The sequence below is a fragment of the Lepeophtheirus salmonis genome, chromosome 14, assembly GCF_016086655.4.
Source record: "Lepeophtheirus salmonis chromosome 14, UVic_Lsal_1.4, whole genome shotgun sequence".
In the NCBI taxonomy this organism is placed as follows: Eukaryota; Metazoa; Arthropoda; class Copepoda; order Siphonostomatoida; family Caligidae; genus Lepeophtheirus; species Lepeophtheirus salmonis.
The window spans coordinates 16,346,056-16,370,768 of NC_052144.2; the positions used below are offsets into that span (position 1 = coordinate 16,346,056).

The 24,713-nt window shown below is 29.3% G+C and overlaps 1 protein-coding gene across 4 annotated transcripts in view; it reads right to left on the reverse strand.

The window, feature by feature from the left end:
• Positions 1-13,707: 13,707 nt before the first annotated feature.
• LOC121129210 (patched domain-containing protein 3) overlaps positions 13,708-24,713 on the reverse strand; it is a 185,443-nt gene continuing 174,437 nt past the window's right edge. For all 4 annotated transcript variants that reach the window (XR_005868367.2, XM_040724912.2, XM_040724913.2 and 1 more), the window contains one exon: positions 13,708-13,954. Coding sequence is in view for 3 of the 4 variants with exons in the window: in XM_040724912.2 (XP_040580846.1) it covers positions 13,766-13,954 (189 nt within the window). In the remaining variant the exon portion in view is untranslated. The remainder of the gene's footprint in view (positions 13,955-24,713) is intronic.

Consider the following 24,713-nt stretch of genomic DNA (forward strand, 5'->3'; position numbering starts at 1 on the left):
TAAAAAAAACGAAGAGTGCACTTCTAGATACCCCTTCTGGTTTTTCTTAAAATAATAAGATAATGTGGGAAAGAACGGACCTAAAATATATCAAAAAGGGCTTACAAACGAATCAAATTATATTTACAATATATACATACAATGTATTAAGAAATTGACATCATGTTATTTTCTCATTGCCTAGTATTTATTTCATTTTGAGTTTTACCATATTATTAATATAGGATTTTCTTATATTATGGAAACTTTTTTTTCCTTTGTTCTTACCATCATACCAATGGTTAAAACTTCTTCCTTTCCTTTTGCATGCACGCCAACATTTTTTCCTTCTTTTAGAAATATATATATATATATGTTACCCGCCTAAGAAAGGAAAATATTGCAAAAGCTACTCTCGTCCATGGTTTAAAAAAAAAAGAATCTTTATAAGTGTATTTATCCGTTTAAGGAATTAGTAACTAGTATAGGGATTTAGAAAAAAATGCCCAAAACTTATTCTCACTACACAAATTATCCTCAAAAATTGGGGTTTTTATTATGTTTCATAAAGAAATTCCTTAACTTCATTGAAAAATAAAAAAAGGTGTTTTTCTTATAAGAATAAGTAAGGTTTGGTTCTTTTTATTATTTAGTTCGTGCGGAGAGTACATTTTTGTATTGAGAAGTTAAGTATAAGTTTGCTTATGAAAAAGGAAAAGTAACCATGAGGATTTGATGAGTAGTTATGATATCTTCTTTATTATTAAAACAAAATTGGTCTGTTATTCGACGCCTAAATACTCAAGAATAGTATTTAAATGAATTATAAAAACATTTTATTTTTTTGTTCTCACGCCATTCTTCGAATGATGCGTAAAACTACATTTTAAACTTTTTCCAATTTAATCTCTTTTTCTATTTTTTTCTCCTTATTTTACCTGTAAAATCCAGATTATATCCGGAAATATATTTGACACATAAGTAACGACTGACCTATTACTCTATTACATGTCATTTCAAATTATGACGGGCATATAGAATATGAAACTGACGGGAGTATTTCCAAGAACTATTCCAATTGAACATACAGGATTCTTGAGATCGAGAATATCAGAAGACTTTCCTCTCATTATCCAGAATTCCACCATCGAATTAAAAAATGAGGGAAGGACTTTCCTGTATCTTTGATTAATTTTGAGAGAGCTTTTGACTCTGTTTCACATAGTCATATACATCGGTAACTAATCAGAGACTCCTTTTCTCACGGGTTAGTACATATAATTACCACTGTCCTTCCTCAGGCTTCCTGCAAAATATAGAGAGAAGGCTCCTCCTCCTCCTAGTTGCATAGTACAAGAGGCTGTAGACAAGAAGATTGCTTGTACCCTTCCTTATTTTTACTAACAGCCAATAGCCTACACCAAGAATTTTAGAGTAATGACTAGATAATACCGGGCCTATCGTTATTATTTACTCATCTCTATTTTCCAAATTTTGAGAGGTTAAGACTAATATTTTTACATTTTTCCTTCCAGCAATGATATAGAACACATAATTAGCTGTCGATTACTAAGAAAAACATTGTTCTAGTCGCCACCATTAGCAAAAAGTACAAGAAGAGGATTAAGATAGTATTGCTCCCCTAGCGGGACTGTCGTAAAATGCCATCCCCGTGTCTTAAAGTTTTTTTAAAGGCATGGTTTGTCGATTCGAAAATGCAACAAAAAAATTGAAAAATCTGAAAACGAATTATGGTACAAACGGAAAAAGGGAGGACTTGTATTAAAACGAATTAAAAAAAAAGAATAAGGAAGAGGATTGGGGAGTTAGTCTTAGTATGTATCTTCATTATGGTTGAAGGAGGAACATATTTCTTATTATTATGTTGTGCTATCGACAATTTTTACTAAACTCTGGAGTTATTTAAAGCATTAACAAAATATTTTGAATTATAATATAAAGTATGGGTACGTTGTAGTATTTTATATATATCAATCTTAAAATGTCAAGTGTGTCAATAAATGTAGAAATATTATTGATTTTTCTTTAAATGGGATAAAATAAGTTCACTTAGTCATATTCTCCTAATTAAAAACATAAAAAAAATCATTACTTAGCGTATTATTTGCCATTGTTTTTTTAAAGATATACATAATTACAAATATGGCAGAAGATATTTCATTAAACATAAAATCTTACTGTTTATTTTGTATTAAGGTATTTTGTACCCGAAAAGAAGTTATTATCTTTATTGAAATATGTATGTATTACATATGAAAAATAAAACGAACATTCCATCTGAAAAAAATATATATATATCAATTTTTCAACTCATTATTTTATCCCTTAGGTATTATGGTTTATATAACTATAACTTTTGTTTCAACTTGCTATATTTTAAGTTTACATATTTACATAAATTAATTATTTATTCTATAATTGCAATGAAAATGAAAAAAATAAGCTCACAAAATGTAGTAAAAATGAATAAAATCATAAAAGAAGTAATAAAGAATTAGACTAAAAGTATAACTATATGATAAACAAAGGTGAAAATCCAGTGTGGAATGGGCATGTAAAAAGAAAGAAACCGAAAATCAACATGATAACCCTAACAATTCGAAGAAGGTTTTGGAGGAGAGAAAGAATAATACTCATGATGTTTCATTAATCGGCTACAATCACCTGTGACAAGAGAGGAAGGAAGAAAGGATATAAACTACAAACTAGATTTAGTTTTACTCCGATGTCGATCCCCAATTCTACTCTGAGTCCAACAATTATATCTCTGCATCAAATCCTCAGGGGTCTGCTCCGTCTTTGATGAGCACACACGAACATTCAAACAGGTTTTGAATATAATTGAATCTATTTAGGAAAGGAGGTTCACTACTCAGGAATTAAATAATAATGTCAACTGCTTAGAAAAATAAAATTCGTCCTTTATATACTACCAATTATAAATTAACAAGCCAGCTAAAAAAACAACAGATTATCTTGTATGATGATAAGAATATCATTCTTACAAAATCAATCATGATGTAGGAGAAAAAAAATCAAAGCGTTTGATAAACTATCAAAAGAAGAAAAAAACTTATTACTACGTCATAAGTAAAAGTTATCAGTATTTTGTAAAGTCCCCAGAAATATTGATTTTTTTATACAATTTTTTACCTTTAAAAAAAATTCGGAACCTAATGGCATCTGGCAGTGGCAATTATTTCTTTAATTTTGCTGTGAATTGTTTCTATTTTGAAAACATTTTGAGAATTGAGGATGGCTCCTATAAACTGTTTATTTTTATTACTGTAAGTGAACCGAAGTTTAATTGTTATTTTGCCAGGAGGAACAGGTTTTGCTGGTTCCTTCAATATAAGACTTGTTTGTAAATAGAGACGATGTTGTAATTTGATATAACAGATATATACTTTGTGGTAAACGAACACGTAAAAATTGTTGGTACTGAAGAATTGAAATAGTAGGACCCCAAATTAGTGTGAGGTTTGATAAGAAGAACAATTCATTCAAAAAATCAACTTATATAAACTTTATTTAATAGTGCCGCACACAAATTTAATGAAAGCATTATTATACGAATCATCCACAAATTTAAAACTTGATTTCTTTATTTATAATATAATATATACGTTATTAACAATTGATGCAACTAACATTTCAGGGGTAAATCTTAGATAGTATTCCTTTTTCTAGTGCATAGAATATATTAAGCACTTTGCACTAGATCAAGAATCATGATCCCGCTATTTCCGATCTAGAGATAGTTGGTATTGTAGTATCGTTTAACTACAAAATTAATATAATGAAGACAACATCATGAAAGAATGTATCGATGAGAAGTTTATATGTACAAATGTCTGGAACATTCCACATATATTACTCATATCACACAATGTATTTGTTTTTTTATTATAAATATCCCATATAAAGGAGTATATTTTTTAATTTACATTATTATTTTATCAGCCATTGTAAACGTTACTCTTTACAATCAACGTAAATAAACAATACAACTCTGCAAGTTTGCATAATTACTTAGTGTTAAAACCAGGGGTAATAAAGTTAGTCTATCGACTTATAACGAAACATTCTTTTATTTATTCTTCTTAAATAAGATAATTATTACTTTAAGTAAGTCAAATTCCTTCGAACCTTGATATTAAAAACCTGTTCGTAGTAGTATTGATATTAATATTTTTCAAAGTAGAGTAAATATTGAAAGGCCTTCACTAAATCCATATCATACCCACCACACTATAGAATCCAATGCCTTTCTTTACTCAGTACCGTGTAGAACACAGTCAGAAAATGACCTAGGCTGCAACAGTTTGTTGACCAACACTTAAAATAGTAATAGATTATAGAAGATTCAGTTTTCACATGGAATTCGACAGAGTTATGACTGATAGCAAATGATATTGAGTCAATACAAGGAAGAAAGTTATCTACAAATAGTGATGCTCGCGTCTAATTTTTCATTATTTATGTATAAAGGAAACATTGAAGAATGTAGTAAAGGCTGTTTTCAATGAGGTGACGCAGTTCTGGGAGATTGCAAATTTACCTTGTGCTGATTATGGTGATATAAATAAAAAATATAAATTAATATTTAGATAACAGAGGAATATAGAAATCGATAATCAGGGGTTAATAGACAGTTGATATATAGAAAAAAGTTATATTTTCAATGGAATGTCTCGATGAAATATTAATGTTGCATATGCAGCAGCTCTTGAAAAGTTCACAGTAGCTAAAAACGGGAGTTTTTTAAACAATCATCGATAAAAAGGAACACGGGGTTACCTAGCAGCTGTTGATCAAATATTTTATTTTGCCACACAACAGAAACTGATATTTTTTCCGTGGTAGTAGACAACTGATTTTTTAAAGAAAAATAAACAATCTCATTTGTATAAAGGATTTTTTGGAAAGATTTTGTTATTCCAATATTTAAAACCTATTGAGCTTTTTAATTCGAAGAATGATACTTATTCAATTGTTCTTGAAACAACACTGACTGTTGTTGTTTATTCATTAAATTTAAAAGTAATAATTCTTACTATTGAGTTGTATATGTCCATAGTATTAAAATATTTCAACAGTTGGAAAATATGACCTAATTGAATAAATTTTGAAGTATTTTTCTTTTGACAAAATAACTTTTAAGAATACATCATGAAAAGGGTATATTGAATTTGTATTTGTTTTATATAATATTTAGTAAAAATATTTCATTATTTATTTGCAAATGTTTAAGAAAAGAACATGCTTTTGTAACTAATTTTCTAAGATACATAATCCAAACCAGATCATCTTTTACACTATTTCCATTTACTTACAAAAAACAACAGCACAAAATTCAAATATCTCTAAATATTTTATGAAGTTTATCTTATTTAGACATACAACGGCTCTTTTTTTAAAAGTTCATTGAATACTATAGTAATTTTGTAATTTACATTAATGATTAAGAGTGTCTGATTTACTGTGTACCACTAGAAATACAACTATAATATCATAATATTAAGATTATCCTAAGCAAAGCTTGGAATTTAAGGTTCTGTCCTTGTTTGTGGTAATTTCATCATTGAAAAACTGAACATTTGGATACCTACAACTGATTTGATGCTGCAATTATACTAATTGTGACATAAAGATGACTGTAAACTGCACGTTGACGAGTAACTTGCCTAGAATACATTTAAATAATTTCAGCAAAAAGGCATACACTGTCTCATGCACTTGATTGATTTCAACTTGTCTAAATTAAAGTAATGTTTCTCCATGTCAAGTTTCAGAAGCGCCACTGTGAGACACGATAATGGAACACCTTTTATTTGTAATTAGTTTTTTTAGAAGTATAAAGTTTGACAGGACTAACAAAAAAAAGTTTAAGGATCCTCTTATGTCAAATGTTGGCATAATTATATTGGTAATGAAGATATATTTTAACTAGTTTCTTAATCTTATATATATTTATTTTATTTTTACGACTAACTACTATAATTTAATGGTTAATTTTGATTATAAGTATTATCGAACGACTTATAAATGTATATGTAAAACCATTCAGTAGTCATAGGCTTATGATATAACTCAAAACATAAATTTAATACAGACTCATTTAAAATTCGATGTAGAGCAATTTTTTAATATAAAAATCAGTTTTCATTCTATAAACAAAATTAGTAGTTGAACAAATTGGGCTTCTGTTAAATAATGCATCATGTGTACTTCTCGTTATAGAAAATATATTTACTACGGTTATACAATTGAAAGATAAAATACTGTACACTTCCTTTTTCGAAGAATATCCTCCTTTTCCTTGATGCAAGCCTCTACTCGATGGTAGGAGGGCTAGCAAGATTTCTCTATCTCAAACTTTTTCATCCTGGCGAATACCTAATCAATATATCTTTTCAGCCTTCAAATAATGTTATGTCTGTTACTACTAACCTCTTTTCAATTCGTGTCCACCCGTAGTAGTTGATAGATTTTAGATTATGAGATGAGTGTTGCCATATCTCCAAAATTTAGCAAAGAAATAATGCTGACTATTTTGTCTTTGCAGGTGTCCATCTTTCACGCACGCTCAACTAATCACAAAGCTTTCTTATAAGTTATTTAAGTACACAATCTTTTCTTTCTAACACCATCTAGTGTAAACTGATCACACTTATACAACGCAAGATACACATTACTAAAGCTATTTATTGGAAAAATAATGAATTTCCTTTTACTAACTCCATTATATTAAAATATTAACTGATATGAGCGAATTGGGTAGCTATTGAGATATGAAATTAATTTTTTTGTTAAATTATGAAATATATTGTGTGATCTATTCCAATATCAGTATTACGATACAATATTAATTGTTACTTTTCATTTCAAAAAATAAATTTCTAAAATTTATAAAAAAAGGGAAAATATTAATCATTTTTTAGAATAAGAGAAACAAGTATTGGTCGGAAATTGATTAAGATATACCCATAAGAATTTTTTTCCCAAATGTTAAATTTTTTGTTATATTTGTTGTCAAATTTTGTATTGATGAAGTTAGTTAATCAAAATTTATCTTAAATCATGAGTAATAATGTCACCCAAAAAAAAAAAAAAAAAAAATACTGAGCTATTCAACATAAAAAATAAATTTGATAAGTACGCACGTTTTCTTTTTTCTTTTGGAAGTTAAGAAAGATCCACATTATGTAATATAAGTTCCAATTTATTTGATAACTAAATAGGTATCTAACTACCAATTTATTTGATAACTTAGATGTGTATTTAAAATTCATTCTACTCAACGTAAATGAATTATTTATAAATTACATAATTATATCAAAAGACAGTAGTTCTTTTCATTCTTCAATAAAAGTGCTGATCATGGTTAATTTTTAACATAAAATTAGATTAACTTATTAAAGGAAATATTTAAAGAAATAAATTGAAAGTTGATTAAATAATTTGTAATAATATATATATATATCCCAACGAAGCCCAGAAGATTGTATAAATACTATAAGAATTAAATTCCTAACTTCTCGTTAAAAATGGTTGAAATATCGTTTACTAAAAGGTACACTTGAAGCCGTTGACAAGTATTTCAAAGACAAAAGAAATTTATACTTTTTTGCAAATAAATGCCTAAAACGACAGATCACATCATGTGGGAATGCATCTAACTACATTTGACCTACATGGGTATTATACAATTCATTGAAGAGCGACATAGTAAGAAACTTGGAAGGATAGACTTTCTGAAAACCAGTAAAAACGATAATATGGACGCCATGGTACAGTATATTTTATATAAGCTATGAACCTTAGAAGACAATGATTTAAATGGAATAATTCCTATTTTAACTTTATAGTCGAGTACACAAAAATTCCATTTTATTTGAAATATTAATTTAGTTTATTCTCACCACCTAAAAAACATTTAAACCTACAAGAAAAAAGTATTGACTTGGTAAAAAGTTTAATATTTTGGGTTATTTACTATGTAGTAGGATTGGGACAGTACGCTTTACCCAAGGTTCGGTACGACCCTTTACGGTACACGCTTCGGAACGATATAATAGTAATATGTTTTTTGAATAGAATTAATATAGTTTTTCAACTTTTAACGATATTTGATTCTTTAATAATATATTTTTTGTACGAATAAATTAGTTCTAAATATACTTAACTTCAATACAAAACATGTGTTATTCAATACAATTAGTCATGAATTTATTAATATTTCTGCAAAAAAATGAACTTGTCTACATTTTCCAGTAATAAATAAAAACGACTAGCAAGTGTTGAAAAATTGTTGTGAGATGTCGTGAAGCTAAAAATTGTTATTTAAATTAACCTTTCATCATACCACTGGGTTTTCGTAAATCAGGATGTTTTTTATTACTTTTTAAGTCATATTGTATAAAAATACGGATATTATTTGATATAAAAATATGCTTATAGGTTAAAATATTACTTACTATATAAATCTATCAATTAAAAGAATATATACATCTAACCAAAATTTTATAAAATCAAAATTTTTAATATGGGATTAAATATATACATATTAGACTGTACCGTAATAACCAAAGTTGGGAATTTGGTATCGCCTGATATTTTACATTTACATTTTTTCTCTCAAAACAACAAAATAAACATCAAACGTCCGAAAAAATGGTCCTTAATGGACGCATTTTGATTTGCAAATCTGTAAAATGTCGAAAAAAAAATGGAAATTCTGATGTTGTTTCTATAAAATTATCGATTTAGATCAAGTTACAGGATTTTAATTTTATTAAGTATTATGGGTAAAGTATATATTTTTCAACAATAATTTAACAACTTTTCTCTAACTTGCCTCATTATATGAGTATTTTAGTTCTATGTATACTGCTAATATACCAATATTGTCTTTTGGTACCGCGTATTACACGCTTTTATTTTGATATATTCCTTTATTTTTACAACTTAAATCTCGTTGTTTGATACCAAGTGTCAAATATATTAATATCAAAATACTTTCAGTCTTCATTTATGCCAATTAAAACATTCTATAGTACCAATTTTTAATTTTGGACTACAAAAACTCTCTTAATACGAACTTTAATGATCTACATATGATTGATGTCAGTTTTTCAATCACTATTATTGATTGTTTATTAACATAAATAATAACTTTTCAATAATATTGCAATTAACTTTAAAACCTTTGTAATATAAATAAAGGATTAACTGGTAAATATTTAAAACAAAGTATGCGACAAAGAAAAATAAATAACATTTTAGTTAGTAGAAGAATTAGAACATGACGTCTAAAAAGTGCTACACATCTGCTTTTCTTCTGAACTACCGAAATCAGATTTACCAACTCTTCGGACATATTGAAATGCTGTCGGCTACTTCGAAAACGTCATGTAGAACCTGCAAATAAGTACGATACTGCATCCATGATGGCTGACATTCTTCCACTTGACCTTACTACATGGAAACAAGCCAATATTAATCTTATCCCTATACTATCCTTATTATCAAGCTATAAGCAAGAAGATAAAAAATTTGGAATATCAAAAATAAGAGATGGAAGTGTTTTGGGAGATATCAGTGTACACCCATACTGTTCATCTAAACTCAATTGGGATGTTATGCCAATTACTAATATCCAGGATTGGAATAACGCCACTGAGCCTTTTATCACGGCAGTTATTCCTTAAAGTCAACTAATTAGTTTTGTCTCTTCACTGCTTCGACTTCCTAAAATACCATGCCACACACAAAGTTGTGAACGTGCAGTAAAAAAAGTAACTACCACTTCAGCTCTAGTTAATGGAGAAGAGAGACATATACAAAGAGGATATATCAGAGGAAAATTAAAATCGCGTTTGATTTTCCCAATTAATGAAACAAAAAACCATTAGAAGCTATAATTCATTCATAGTGAATAATGAAAAATGTGAAAATTTTAGAATATAAAAATATCAATAAAATAACACTAGACTTATTTTTAAGAGTTTAATCGACAGTTTTCGTAGTCCAAAATTATAAATTGGTACAATAGGGCGTTTTATTTGGCAGAAATAATGAAGACTGAAAGTATATTTGATAATAATAAATTTGACACGTGGTATCAAAAAACGAGGTTTGAGTTGTAAGAATGAAGAAATACATCAAAATAAATGTGCGTAATACGCGATACCAAAACACAATAATGATTTATTAGCAGTATGTTTGGAACTAAAATACTCATATAATGAGGAAAATTAAAGAAAAATTGTTAACTTTTTTTTGAAAAATATATATGTTTTATCTATAATACTTAATAAAATTAAAATCCTGTAACTTGATTCAAATCGATAGTTTCAAAGAAACAACATCAAAATTTCCTTTTTTTTCGACATTTAACAGATTTTCAAATCAAAACGCGTCCATGAAGGACCATTTTTCGGATGCTTGTTGGTTATTTTCTTGTTTAAAGGGCAAAATGCAAGATGAAAATATCAAGTGATACCAAATTCCCAACTTTTGTCATTACGTTACACACTAATATATATAGGTACCGTACAGCAAGAGTCGTACAGAACCGAACAACGGTACAATTAATTATGTCAGAAAATAGATAAAATTAAAAATTCTTAATTACTCTAGCAATCCATTATTAATCAACTCGTTTAAGCCCATATTCACCTACATTTAAAATAAAAAACATATTTTTTCACCTAATGTATCATATAGAAGCTGAATAAGATAAATAGTTCCAAATGATGCATATATCATGTTGAATATGTTGTGCATCAACATATAAACAAATATCAAGAAAAGAAGAATATCCTAATTCATTTGTTTTCTTCTACGACAATTTTGAGTAAATTATAGCTTTGTATTTAAATTTATGAGATGAGTTAAGATATCCCAAAATTTTAGCTATAACTTAAAATCTTTTTTTGATTGAACATAATTATATCGAAGGCGATACGGTCTTTCAAATAAAATCTATTAATTTCTTGTTTTCATATTTTGACAATTAATTTCGCAGAGTGGTTTTTGAAAGCCCCAGCTGATATATTGGTACATATGTCAAAAGCCTACATTATGCAAATTATATAAAAAAACACAAAAAAAAAAATATTATTGGGAAATGATTCTGTAATGGTTTTCTGTTGATTTTATGTTTTATGGTATATGAAATTTCATATTGGTTAACAGTTTAATAATATTACTCAATGAAATTATTCAAAATATAAGATAAATGTAGGTAATAAAATTTTCTCAATTTTTATCAATAAATACAATTTTGAAGACACTCTAGTGACTGATGTGTATCCAAAAATGTATTCATTGCCACGATTTTATCTCATTTACAGGTAATGATTTATCATTTTTTTTTATAAATAATAAATGTTGTGGTTGATTTATATATATAATTTTCAAAATTATGGTCCTTGAATAGTTTTTTAAGCTTAATTAATATATAGTTCGCATAAACAAATCGTACTATTTTTGACATTAAGACTTAAATAAACTTTATCAAGAAGAACATAGTATCTGAAGAATTTTGTAATTATAATTATACCGTATTATATCAACAACTATTTCTCAAAATTTCCTTCTTTTGCTCCAAAACATGGACTCCATTCTGGACCTGAATACTTAACCCACTTTGATGACGTGGTTAACATATCAGCCAACTTTTTATCAATGAAGACCCTCAGTGAATAAAATTATTGTATATTTGTGTAAATTTCTTTATCCATATTCTTCATGATATATGTAAACATGGATTTAAAATAGTATAAAATGTTAGGAAGAATTGCGTTACTAAAAATATACATAATCATTGCAGTTAAAAATTAGACCAACTTGAATAATTCCAATGATTTAATAACAAATATGTCTAAAAATAATATATATTTTCTTACACGGAAATGGTACTGATACTGGTGAAATGGCAACTAATTAACTGGGTCCTATCAGTGTCCCAGAGATCTTTTGAGATTATTTAATAAATATAGTTCTCTCATTTGAGATATATATATATGTATTTCTAAACTACATCCTCAAATTATTTCTAACTATCCTCAATAATATTGATATAATGATTTAAACATCTTTCCTACAGTCTTTACATGGAGAATTGAAATAGAAACAACCCCTGGAAATCTGGAATTGTGATGTAAATTTATTTTTTTCCACTACTCCCCACAGAGATTCCAATAGTTTTAAAGCTTTTATAATTTTTTTGCACATTTTAAATGACTTCCCATTAAATGAATGTGAAAATTTCATTTTCAAGCCCTAAAGGCTGGGATGTTGATTTTCTCTTTTAGATCTTATGGGGAAAACGTAATTTTCCTCCATTTAATCAGGAGTCAAAGTTTTGATGTAGGTAATGCATAGTAAGAATGTTAGGCTTCATTGCTTTAATCTCATGTTCTTGAGATGTTATAGCCTTATGGCCACGTACTGAGTCTTGTTTCCAACAGCAATCCCCTTTGTAGTATTGCTACTGAGCCTCCTGACCTTACGAAGAAGATCTACAATCCCTTACCTTTATGCCTCCATTATTGTTTTTTGTTGACTTATTTTAACTCTGTACAATGTATAAAACTGATAAATTTCTGAACATTTTTAACACAACATCGATTTCAAACAATATGTACTTATTGGATTTGAATTGGCTTGGTACGATTTGATTACACACACTGTATTCCGATACTCCAATAATAACAACATATTTAAGTAAATGCATCAAATATACGTAAAATTTATATATCAGATAAAATATTTAAATTGATTAAATTATTAGAATATTCAAAATTCTAATTCATAAAAATTTCAAAAAAAAAAAAAAATCATTATTATTATTTACTTTGATTTCATACGATTAATACTTTAATTTTACAACAACAGCATGTTAGATTAGTTTATTTGTTTATGTAAGGGGGAAAAATTCTCCCTTTATAGTAACTATTCCTAACTCTTCGAGTGTATCTAGTTGGTCGTAGTATTTACATTCATATAATAGATGGGATTTTGTTTCCTCTTGTTTCTTACAAAAAAACAAATCGTAATAGCTTCAGCTTCAAGTTTCTGGCACTCATATGCTAAGGACCTAAAAATAGATTATGAAAATTCTTACCCTTCAGTTGATCGGTTGTTTCTCCTCTTTAAACATTTTCTTTGTCCTTGAATAGTTAAAAAAACAACTACACAATTATTAAATAAGTTGAAATTACCTTCAATTTAATCATTTGGATTTTCCTAATATTGAAGACAGAAATCAAATAAACATAGGATTTAAAGTCTATTATGGAAATTAAAAACAATATATCAGGGATAAATGCATCCCAAGATTTCTCAATTATCAAAATTTGAACTAGAATAAAAATAAATATGGATATTTGTTTGGAAACATTTAATTATAATATCTCGCCACATATGTATTACTATAGCATTATTATAAATGAAAATATCCTTTAGATACTAAATTGCTTTGTGCAAAATATATACGCCCACATTTTTATAATGTTACTTTTTTAAATTAACAATTTATAAGCCATTGTTAGATAAAAATATACAACACAATATTTTTCCGCCATGAGTTTTATCTTAATTTGCAGTAAAATAAAACAATTTGAAGTTACTATTACACAATAACAATTTTTAAAAAATCTGCATTTTTACTTTTACTCTCGATTAAATGCAAATGAGTTTAGTCCATTATATAATTCAATACTTAAACATTATAAGGATATTTTATTAAAAAGTATTAAGTGTAAGTGTATTGTTCATTGTTCCTCTCCTCTGTAGATGTAGTAGCATTAGATATTTTTGATAGTTCCAGACTTTCCAAATTTTCCCTCATTACTATTTTAGAGCAGCATCCCAGAAGACTAAGTATTATTGGCAAGAGAACCATTCCATGGAAGAGTCCAAATACAACAGTTAAAAAAAAGACCTGAAAAAATAATAATATAAAAAAAAATAACTTATGGAATCGCCTTAGCTCTTAGAAAACGTGCTCGGGAGAAGTTATTCTCTTGAATTCAATGTGCGTTAGTACCCAGGTGATACTAAGAGAAATAAATATACTTTCTGTATATGGATTTTACTTAATCAGTACCACTCCATCTAACCAATTAAACGAACATTTAAAAAAAAGTATATGGACCGGCCAATGAGGCGTATAGAAGTTGCTTTACATCTTGTTTTTGATAGACCATTTATTTAAAAAAAAAAGTATTTTTAAACTACAAAGTGTAATTGAGTAACTCATTAATTCAACTTTAGAAATATACATTTAAATTGACATAATTGTTGGAAGGAGTTTATTATTCCACTTGAATTTATATTGATTCGATTTCTACAAATTTATGCAAATAGTTACCCAAACTTTAGTAAATATAATACTTCAATGACTCACTTTTTAGAACTTTTCGAAGAGTAATTATATAAAAATACATTATATATTAACGTTTAGTTTGAAATATTTGTAAAGGTATATCATAAACACAAAAAAATTTAAAATCACAAATATAGAGTTTTCAAAAGTTACTTTATGTAAAAAGAAGACTTTCAAATCAAAAAAAAAAAAAACCATTACTCGCCGGTTAGCCCTTTGGATTTGGCCTGTAGGTTTCCGTTTAAAGAAAAAAAATTGTTTGCAAGTTATTTTTTTTACAATGATTAAATTTAGATATGTTAAACATATTTTATTTGAGTTTTTGGAAATATTATTAGACTTGTAAACAAAATTAATAATGAGATAAAAATAAATTAATCCCTAAAGTATAAACTTATATAATTAAGGTTCTTGCATTAAAAAAGGTGTAGTATAAAGAAATATATTATTTTTCAATGGATGGCTTTTATATGATATATTATTTCATGTTGTTTAAGTGTGATCGGCTGAGAAAGATAAGATTTCTTACTAAAAAAGCTTACTAAACACTTTTGTGATTGTTTAACTCAGTAGTGTGTGAGCGTGCATCAAATTTAAACACCAACATAGAGACAATAAGCCATATTCTACAGTTTTTATTCGATAAAAGCAAAAAAGTGAGGCAGCTGTCTGAAAATATGAATGGACCTGATACTGTAACAGCCAATTACATGCAATTGTAATTTTGGTTGCTTCAATTCTGTTCCGATAATTTTGATGTCAAAGATGCACTACACTCTGGAAAGCCAATTGTCAAAAGGGTGGATAAAATATTGGAAATCGTCTCCACTGTTTTGATTGCCAAAAAGATAAATATTCAATGGAAAGAAAAAAAATCAAATAAAAAATTCCATTGATATAATGGATTTCATTTAACTACACTTTTTATTAGTATAAACTTCCTGTAGCTGTTCTTTCTCCTAGTTCCGTGTATGGCACCATTACAAATGTATTTTCTGTACAATTAATTTTTAACGTTTGCACGTTAACTATCAATTAGTCTCTTTCATATGAATGCATTTTTTTAATGTTATTAGATATTTACTTGAGGAAAAAAAAACCAACTCGGGGTAAGCAGTAGTCACAAAAAAAAAATTATTTAAAAAGTCAAAATGACTTTTAAAAGCTTTAGATATTTTTCTAAATTTTCTGTCGTTGGCATATCGAAATACTACAAGACAAAATTTTAAAAACATCCCTTTGCAGATTGTTCATTTCAAAAATGATTTCAACGATTTATAAGCCATAAAAATTAGTAAATTTGCGTACATTATTTGTTCAAAGCTTTATAAAAAGGTTTTATGAACATTCAAAATTTCTTTTTTACAAATAATTTTGAATCCACACTTGAATAACGATGGTATAACAACTCCCTTCCTAGACTGTTGATATCAAATATGATCCTGTATGAATTTTAAAGCTATGCTGACTAACATACCGGGCCGTGCAAAATTATTTACCGATGATGTAAATATACTTTTTAAGAGGTTTTGTGGCAACCAATCTGATTGTTTCGTATTTTTACTGTTAAAATAAACAAAAATCCTTCCTGTGAGAGCGTAACAACTTCCACATGTGAGACCGTGTCAATCAGGAAACAAAGAGGATCGAAATTGCAGCCCTCCTCCGAGCGGGAGTGCCTCATAACAACATTAAGGAACAGGTTGGGGCCTCGTTGAAGACAATTTACAACGTTTCCAAGCGCTTGGAGGCTGGGGGTGATCTCAAGCATTCCCCTGGGCTAGCAGGAAGCCCACTGTCTCAACATGGCAAGTAAAGGCAGTGTTCAAGAGGACTCCCAACAGGTCCATTGCCGACATGGCCAGAAAGATGGGAACGTCGAGATCAACTGTTTCAAGGGCATTGAAAAGGGCTGGAGGAAAGTCCCATAGCCGTACTGAACGCCCTCTGCTAACTCAACTTCAGCGAGAAGTCAGACTTGAGCGTGCCAAGAAAATCTTGAATGATATCAAGAGCTCATCTGGACGCATCATCATTTTTTTAGATGAGAAAACTTTTACGGTCGATCCTGTTTTCAACAGGCAAAATGACCGTGTTGTGAGCTTTGGAGATGTTTGGAGATCCAACGGGAAGGCCATGAAGCCGGTATGGTTCCCCACTGGCTCAGATTAACAGCGGAGGATTATGTGAAGATTCTGGCGTCCAAGGTCCTTCCGTGGATCAAATCCATAGTCGGCAACTCTCCTTGGGGTTTTCAACAAGATGGAGCACCCACCCACGCTTCCAAGAAAGCTCAGGAGTGGCTCAAGGACAACATGAACTTTTGGCCAAGGACTACTGGCCCCCTCAGAGCCCAGATCTGAACCCACTAGACTTCCCTATCAAGGCGCACGTGGAGACCAAAGCCTGCAAAAAACGACACAAGAACATAAAAGCCTTAAATGCTGCTGTCAACAAGGCCTGGGCCTCCATGGACGCCGATTACATCCAGCAAGTCTGTGGCAGCTTCAGACGTCGCCTGACCAATGTCATTGAGTCAAATGGTGGCTACATTGATTAAATTTGATCACAAGCTATTTTATTATACTACAAATGTATGAATAAATTGTTTCTCAAGTCATTCAAATGTCATTATTGTCCGCGATATGTTCTGAACAAAAATCGGTAAATAATTCTGCACGGCCCGGTAAATATTATGTTTGAGTATGCTAAGATTAATACCATAGTAACAAAGCAATCATTAACTTGCTTCAAAATATCAAAAGAATGAATTCCAATATGTTTGAGTAGATATTGCTAAACTAAATGAAAATCTGTGGATTCCAAAATGATTCCTCAGAGGTACAATAAATTATTTTAGATTAATTAATGCAGCTATGGGTCAAAACTTTGTGTATACGTTGAAATCACATCCTTTAAAAATATATTTTATTTTAAGATTAGTGTTTGGACATTAGACAATTTGTTATGGCAAAGTCAAAATGGTATCAAAAATATTACCAGCGTCGTTTTAGTGTTAACCTATATTTTATTTCCCACCCGTGTTAACATTCATTTTCTATTTAATTCATTTTTTTATCAATGTTTTAAGAAGGAATCTAACTAAAGGCCATTTATTAAAAAAAATAAAAACTGTGATGTAGGAAACTTATATTTGAAATAATTTTATGTATGTGCAACCTTTTTTTTATTCCATTCGTTACTGCTTTAGTACATGGTGTTACCATTTACAAGTAATATATATATTTTACGATGTATTTTTTTATTGGCTGTTGATGTAGCTGCACATTTCTTTTATTAAAAACATTAATTTTGATCTTTTGAACTCAAAATGAATCTAGTAAAATGGTAAACATATCCTGATCGTCAAATATTTATTAGAGAAACATTTGTAGAGATATACATAAAAAACTGTATATAGTTTGATTTCAGCATTTTTTATTTCTCTTTGTTGAGGGAAATTTAATATTTCATCAAGATCTTCTAGTAGTAGACTATTAACACAAGTAAACGAAAAAAGACTGTGGAGTGCAATGTTAAGTTTTAATACAGGGTAAGGACTCAAAATTTAGAATCCTTTTCCAGGCCGTCTAGCCTCAATTCTAAAAGTGTTTTTTTTTCTAAAAGCCACTTTTCTGAACAGGAGAAATAATTGCTTCTTGGGTGAATCAAGAGCTCAGGTCCAGAGAACCTTCGGAGCTAACACCCAGATCAGGCCATGGTCCTCGTCATCGTAGCTCCGACAGTAGCAAGATGTCTCCCTACTTCTTTAAGGCCAACGAGAAAATCAACACAGACGTCTACTCAAGGTCATCAGGTACCATGCCTTGCTAAGGTAGAAGAGCACGTTTCTCAGAGACAATTATGTGTTTACCCAAGACGGCACCCCACCACACACGTCCAAGAAGGTGCAGCATTTCTGCAAGGAGAACATGGCTGACTTCTGGCAGGAGGATTCTTGCATTAATCTTCACCCGACGTGAACCCTGTAGACTACACTGTTTATTGCGTCTTGGAGGAGAATACAAACAAAACTTCTTACTGGAAAACCGATCCCTTGAAGGCCGTGATCACAGAGAAATAGAAAAATTAATCAAGCAAATTGAGCTTCTGTTTGTCCACGTATTGAATAAAAAATATCGAAAATTGTTGAATTATCAACTTTTGCTTCAAAAGTTGGCTCGAAAAGGGCACAAAATATAAATATGTAGAAGTGAAAACGGCTTTTGAAATTTTGTAATTTTTGAGTACACACCCAGTCGTATTTTTTTTTTTTTTTTTTAATGAATATTTTATCTCTTTTATAGTATTTAGGGCAACCTTCGAGAAAAAAAAATTCATTAACCTACATTAGTTTATTCATTAAAAAAGTGTATGTTATTTTGAAATACAACAATTTAAAGGTTCAAAAACACCTAGAAAAAGATTGAGGCCTCTATGGTTCAATTATTTTTACACAAAAATGAATTTTTGCATAATAAATAATACAAATTTCATTTAAAAAGAGTGTTTTGTTCTTAAAAGTCTAATTTTAGGAGCATAACTTAATTTTCATGTAAATTACTGATTACACTATCCAACAAAATCACACTTCTTTCTTATGAACATGAGCAACATATGCTCAACTTAGTACAGTTTGCTCCTTTGATTACAAATATGGTATTATTATTTCTCTCATAGCCTCGTGGCCTTCAGAAAAAGGGCATACATTTTTTTATTTTTGGCTATGTTTAAGGTTCAAAGCTGTTTTAAGCCCTCAGTGTTGAAGACAAGGATAAATTATGTGAATATATTTTAAAGTTGAATATTCCAAAATTCTAAAACCATTCTTAAAATGTCTGCATCATACTCGAGTTATCTTTGTTTAAAGAGGAAAATAGATGCTTTTTGTTCAAATGATCATAGTTTTAAGACGAATAGAATCAAAAACCTTAAAAGTATTGCATTTGATAAAAGTATGAACTTTAATTTTTAGAAAAGACCCTCTCCAAAAACGCTCAATATCGTTGTCAATTCAAGATATGGCTACGACAATATTCCAAGGAAAAAGCTCATTTTTGAATTCATCTCATGATTAAAGTCCATAAGTATTCGTTTGTCCCAGCTAAAAGAGATAGAAACAAAGACAGAGAGAAGAAGAAAGGATATAGAAACAAAGAGAGAGAAACAGAAAAAGGGGAAAAAGAAAATATATATTATACAATTTACTATAACATTAAGCCTCATGTCTCAAACTGTATTAATGAATTATTTCAAGCTTCATGGAGACAAGAGGACTCGTTGCAAAGTGAGTAAGGGATTCCAAAAAACGGACATTCAAGGGAGTCCTCGGAGCAAATCCTTTTTCTTTTTCTTATTTTCTATTTCTTTTCTTCTTCTCTATCAAAGACTTCCATACTGATTTAATACAAGGGGAGCCAAGGTCCCAATTCCGAACTGAAGCTTCAAGTCTGGTTCGAGAAATACATGGTTTTGAGTTAGCCCGGAAAATACAATCTCTTATCTTAATTATTTCTTGGTTTATGTGACTGGAAAAGTGTGTATATCTTATTAAATGGAAGATCTTTTATAAATTGCTAATTTTCTTCAAAGAAGTTGAAAAATGAAGAGGGTAAAAAATTAAAACAAAAAGCATGTGGGCTAAGACACCCTTAAAATTTGTATCGACCAAAATTTAAGTTAAGGAATCAACCTTTATGCATTTTTTTTCTTAATTGAAACTTACAGATGACCATTAAAAAGTGTGATATCACATAATGGTGAAGGAGCACTCTTTAAGAACCCGAAGCAGCACCATAGGCCAACTTGATGCAGAAAAAGGCAGGTTGAGGTCGTTCGGGACCTTGGTGTTTCTGTACAAACCATTTAAATGTGGTGAAACTGTCACATTTCGAGGGAGAGCCTCGAAAACAAGGGCGGACGTGGAATGAAGAAAAACATTTGAGATTTACAAAAATAACCATAGGCAAAAGTCTTACGAAAAAAGGACAATCCTTCAGGAAATAAGCGACCAGATTGACATCAAATGGTCATTCAGTGTCACACGAGATTTTCAACAAGCACATGAACGAATTGCTGAAGGTCTTGCTGTACAGGCCCCAAATACAACCGAACCTTTAGGAGATTCAAAAGAAAAACCAACTTATTTTTTGTCTGTATAGGGAAAATTGGTCAATGAATGACTGAAGAAGAGTTCTTTTTTCTGACGAGTCTAGCTTTATACTTTTTTTTGGCATTCCAATAGTCAAACTAATCGCGTTAGGGGTCGTAAGAAGGAAGTTATAGTGCCGACTCCGAAAGTAAAGTTTCCCTTCAAAATTCACGTCTGAGGTCTTATGAGCTACCGTACTCTTAGTTAGCTCCATTTTATACATAGAAGACAAACTGTGACGTCTTCATACTATGTGGAGACCATACTCAAGAAGAATCTTACAACTGCGATGCAAAGGAGCCGAGAAAACGGATCGTTTCTGACACGGAAAATGTTACCAGACATGTCAAGAGCCATTTTCCAGCAAGACAGAGCTCCTGTTCATAGCTCTCACGTGACTCAAGCATAGCTTCAGGCTAACTTGGACTCATTTTGGGCAAAGAGTACATGGCTTAGCAACAGTCCGGAATTGTCTCCGAAAGAATATTTATGATTTATTGTTCAAAATAAGATAAAAAAATTCTTGCCGGCAACCAATGAAGAAACTCTGGTCCAAAATGTAAAATTTTCCCGGTAGCAAATTGCAGATGAGACTTTGGGTAAATTAATTGCTTGTATGCCCGAACCTATTAAAAAATTTATAAAATACCACAATTCCTAATTTACTTTCATTTAAGGGATTTTGAAAAAGAGTACATTAATTTTTTGACGTACTGCCTATTTATATCCTATGCTTTCAAAGTTTCATATCGAGTTATTATAAATTGCAACACTTTTTTCCTCAGATTCTACTAGAAATAAGATAAAGTTATCAGCATACAATACCGACTTTAACAGAAATTCTCGATTTGTAGTCCCCCGATTCTATTATTTAGCCTTACTTTATTCAACAAACTATTAATAGCGATAATGAAGAGGGCTGGCGATAACGAATCTTCTTGTTTGACACCTCTGTGTATTGTAAATTTGGAATTTACTCTCGGAATATCAACTCTCGACGTTGTGTTCGTAGAATACCCGAGATGATATATATACAAATTTATCTGGAAAATCATTTATGTATAGCTATTGCTTCATTGTTTTTATTTGAGGAACTGTCTGAAACTTTTTCAAAATCTATTTGGAGAGCTGCAAATTTTGTTCTGCTTGACAAACATAATATTTATCCATTGCATCTTTTATTGACTAGGGAATATCAATCAATTATCTGCCCGACATGAAGCCTTTCTGATCAGGAAAGATGATCTGCGGAAAAACATTATTTATTCTTCTATGTGGAATAACCTGTACGTATCTTGAAAGATGTATTCTGGAGATATATAAGATGGTAGTTCCCAATTTTTAAATTCCAAATGTTTTCCATAGTCTGTTCGACTTGCATAATTCGACTCGAATAACTATGTAATTTGGAATAAAACCTGCACGTTTCTACGGTTATTTCCCATAAAGAAATTTTTATGGGTGCTATTTTTTCTCAGGGAAGTGATTTTTCCAAAATGAACACTCTTCTTTAGACCCTAATATTTTATTCATAATACATAGTGATGCAAATATCATAGCTTATAAGATTTTTTTGAAATATCTATTTAAAAAATTTATGATAGTACTAGTCACTATTTATTATGAATAAGTTATAAGGGTCTAAAGAAGAATTTCGTTTTTCACCCTAAAAACACTTTTAAAAAAAAGTTTTATTTATCCTACTTTTAATTTGGGAATGGGTTTACGGATAAAAAAAGACTGAACAATAATAGTTTCGAATTATTGTAATACCAGATATTTCAGATTTCAAATGACTGAGAAAAAAACTGAAATAAGTTTTAAGTTCTGCGCTTATAGATAAATTTTATCATTGTCCTCAATTTATTCATTCAAAATCCCTCGCTTCTAATTACCTATGTGTTATCAAATGCTATAATTTACAACAAAGATAATGAATAACTCATTCATTGAAATAATAAATATTGATTCGCTAAAAAATTACTTCAACTCTTAAAAATTACTTTTTATCTAATATCTCAAACAAAAGTTAAAAACCACTATTTTTTATTAAAATCATATTGCAAATTGTATTGTAATTATGTGGTAATATTTTTTTGAATCGATACAAAGGGTTTTTTTCACAATATATCTTAATCCATATATTTTTTATAAGAACAAACTGTCGTATTAAACCTAAAGATTTTTTTTATCTTTTTCTACTAATGGATATTCTATGTGGGATGCATTGCTTCCCTAACAAATTATATTTCCTTTTTCTTTAAAAATTTATATAATTATATCTTTTCCTTTTGCATTCTTATTAACAAAGAATATAAATAATGATCAAAAACTTATTGTTAAGGTCTAAACAATTTGACCGATAGATTTGCGTGATATAGCGACTTTAGTTAAGTTTATAAATACTTTGATGCATGTATTGTAGATTATAATAAATTATATTTTTTTTCGATTTTCATGCATAAAGTTATAAAGAATATTAAATTGCATTGTCGTTTGTTTAAATTACAACCATTAGGATGATATGTGATACACGTCAATACATATTAAAATTGTACCTACTAAGAAAAATAAACATCTAGACGATGAAGAATGATGTTTGATATCATTATTCCTTTGTGTAATGTACATTAGAGTTGATCTTAAGATTTTTTTTTTTTTTGAAAAATATTACTTTGAAGGACTTAAAATGTTCCTTCAGATTAAAAAAATAGGTGCTACAAAATTGTGCATCCTCAATAAATATTTAGAGGTAACACAACGACACATATTAACTGATATTTAAATAAAACTTGCTTGTTTCCTTTTAAATATACAAAATATGTAACGATCTTTGAAGAAAGTTTGACAACTAACTCCCTTAAATCAACAATACAATATCTGAACGGTGTAACCAGTTATAGTTTGAGGATGCAGTAAACATTTCTATTAAGCTTGGCATATTTGTAGGATGTTAACTTGTACTATTTGATAGGCGAGAGTAATAAGCAGGATATAATTGCTGTCGATGTAAATTTGTTCAATTATAGAAGGATTCAATGATATTACTATAATACAAATGTGTCACATTTCAAAACGAACTAAGGTTTCATTAATTGGGATTACCTGTCTGTTAGAACAGCATTTTTAATGTATTTACCTGTCCGACAGGAAAATTTGCCTGTTCTGAACGGTGGGGCTAGTGTTAATGTAAAGCCCTTATAAGCATGTAATATTAAAACATAAACGCCATCTTGTTGGCCCTAATGAAAATAAAAGAAAATAAAGATTTGATGGGGGAACTCATTTGGATAATTTGGATCTTCCTTAATGGCACTCTTCCATGTGTAATAATACCCAAAGTCCAAGAGTAATTAACTATGCAATAAATATGATCAAAATAAAATATTTCTTGAAACTGGATGGTTAGAAGTCAGTTTGAACTTTCAAAAACAGAGAAGATAGATACATAAAAAATTGCTATATTTTTATCAATAGTTTTAATAAAATATCAGATTGAGCGTCAGAATTCCTATATAAGCGCAAGAAATGAAATATGTTATCGCAGCGATTTATATGAATACAGTAACACAGAAACTAAATGTCTAAATTAAAAAGAAATCGTTCAATATAATGGTGATTCTTAGAAGAATTAGCCACTTTATGGAAATTTGCCTCACAAGAACTAGCAACCACCAAAAACATAATTCCTACTATCAAAACAAATTATAACAAGGTTAAAAATTTTAATTTAGTAGATTATGTGACATCAAAAACCTTTTTAATAAAATGAAAATTCCAATATTTTTCTATGTGGATCTTTGGAGAAAATAAAAAGCAAAAAATGGAGTAGAAAGCATTGAGGTACCAGTGGAATTACTGAATATAATTTAGCATAATAAATTAACACAATAAATTTATGACAAACAACGACGTAAAATATCGATTCATTCTTCAAAGTGTGTCATACAAACGATATTTGTTCCATATTTCCGTAGATATACATAAGTTGATATAAGCTCTTTTCAAAATTAAGTACTTAAATTAAAAGTTTTATTATAAATAATCAATATTTTTATTTACAATAAATGTCAAAATGTGAGTACATTAAGTAAAAACGTACATTTAACTTTTTATGCCTTTTAAATAATATATATAGAGAATTTAGGGTCGTTGTGCTACCTC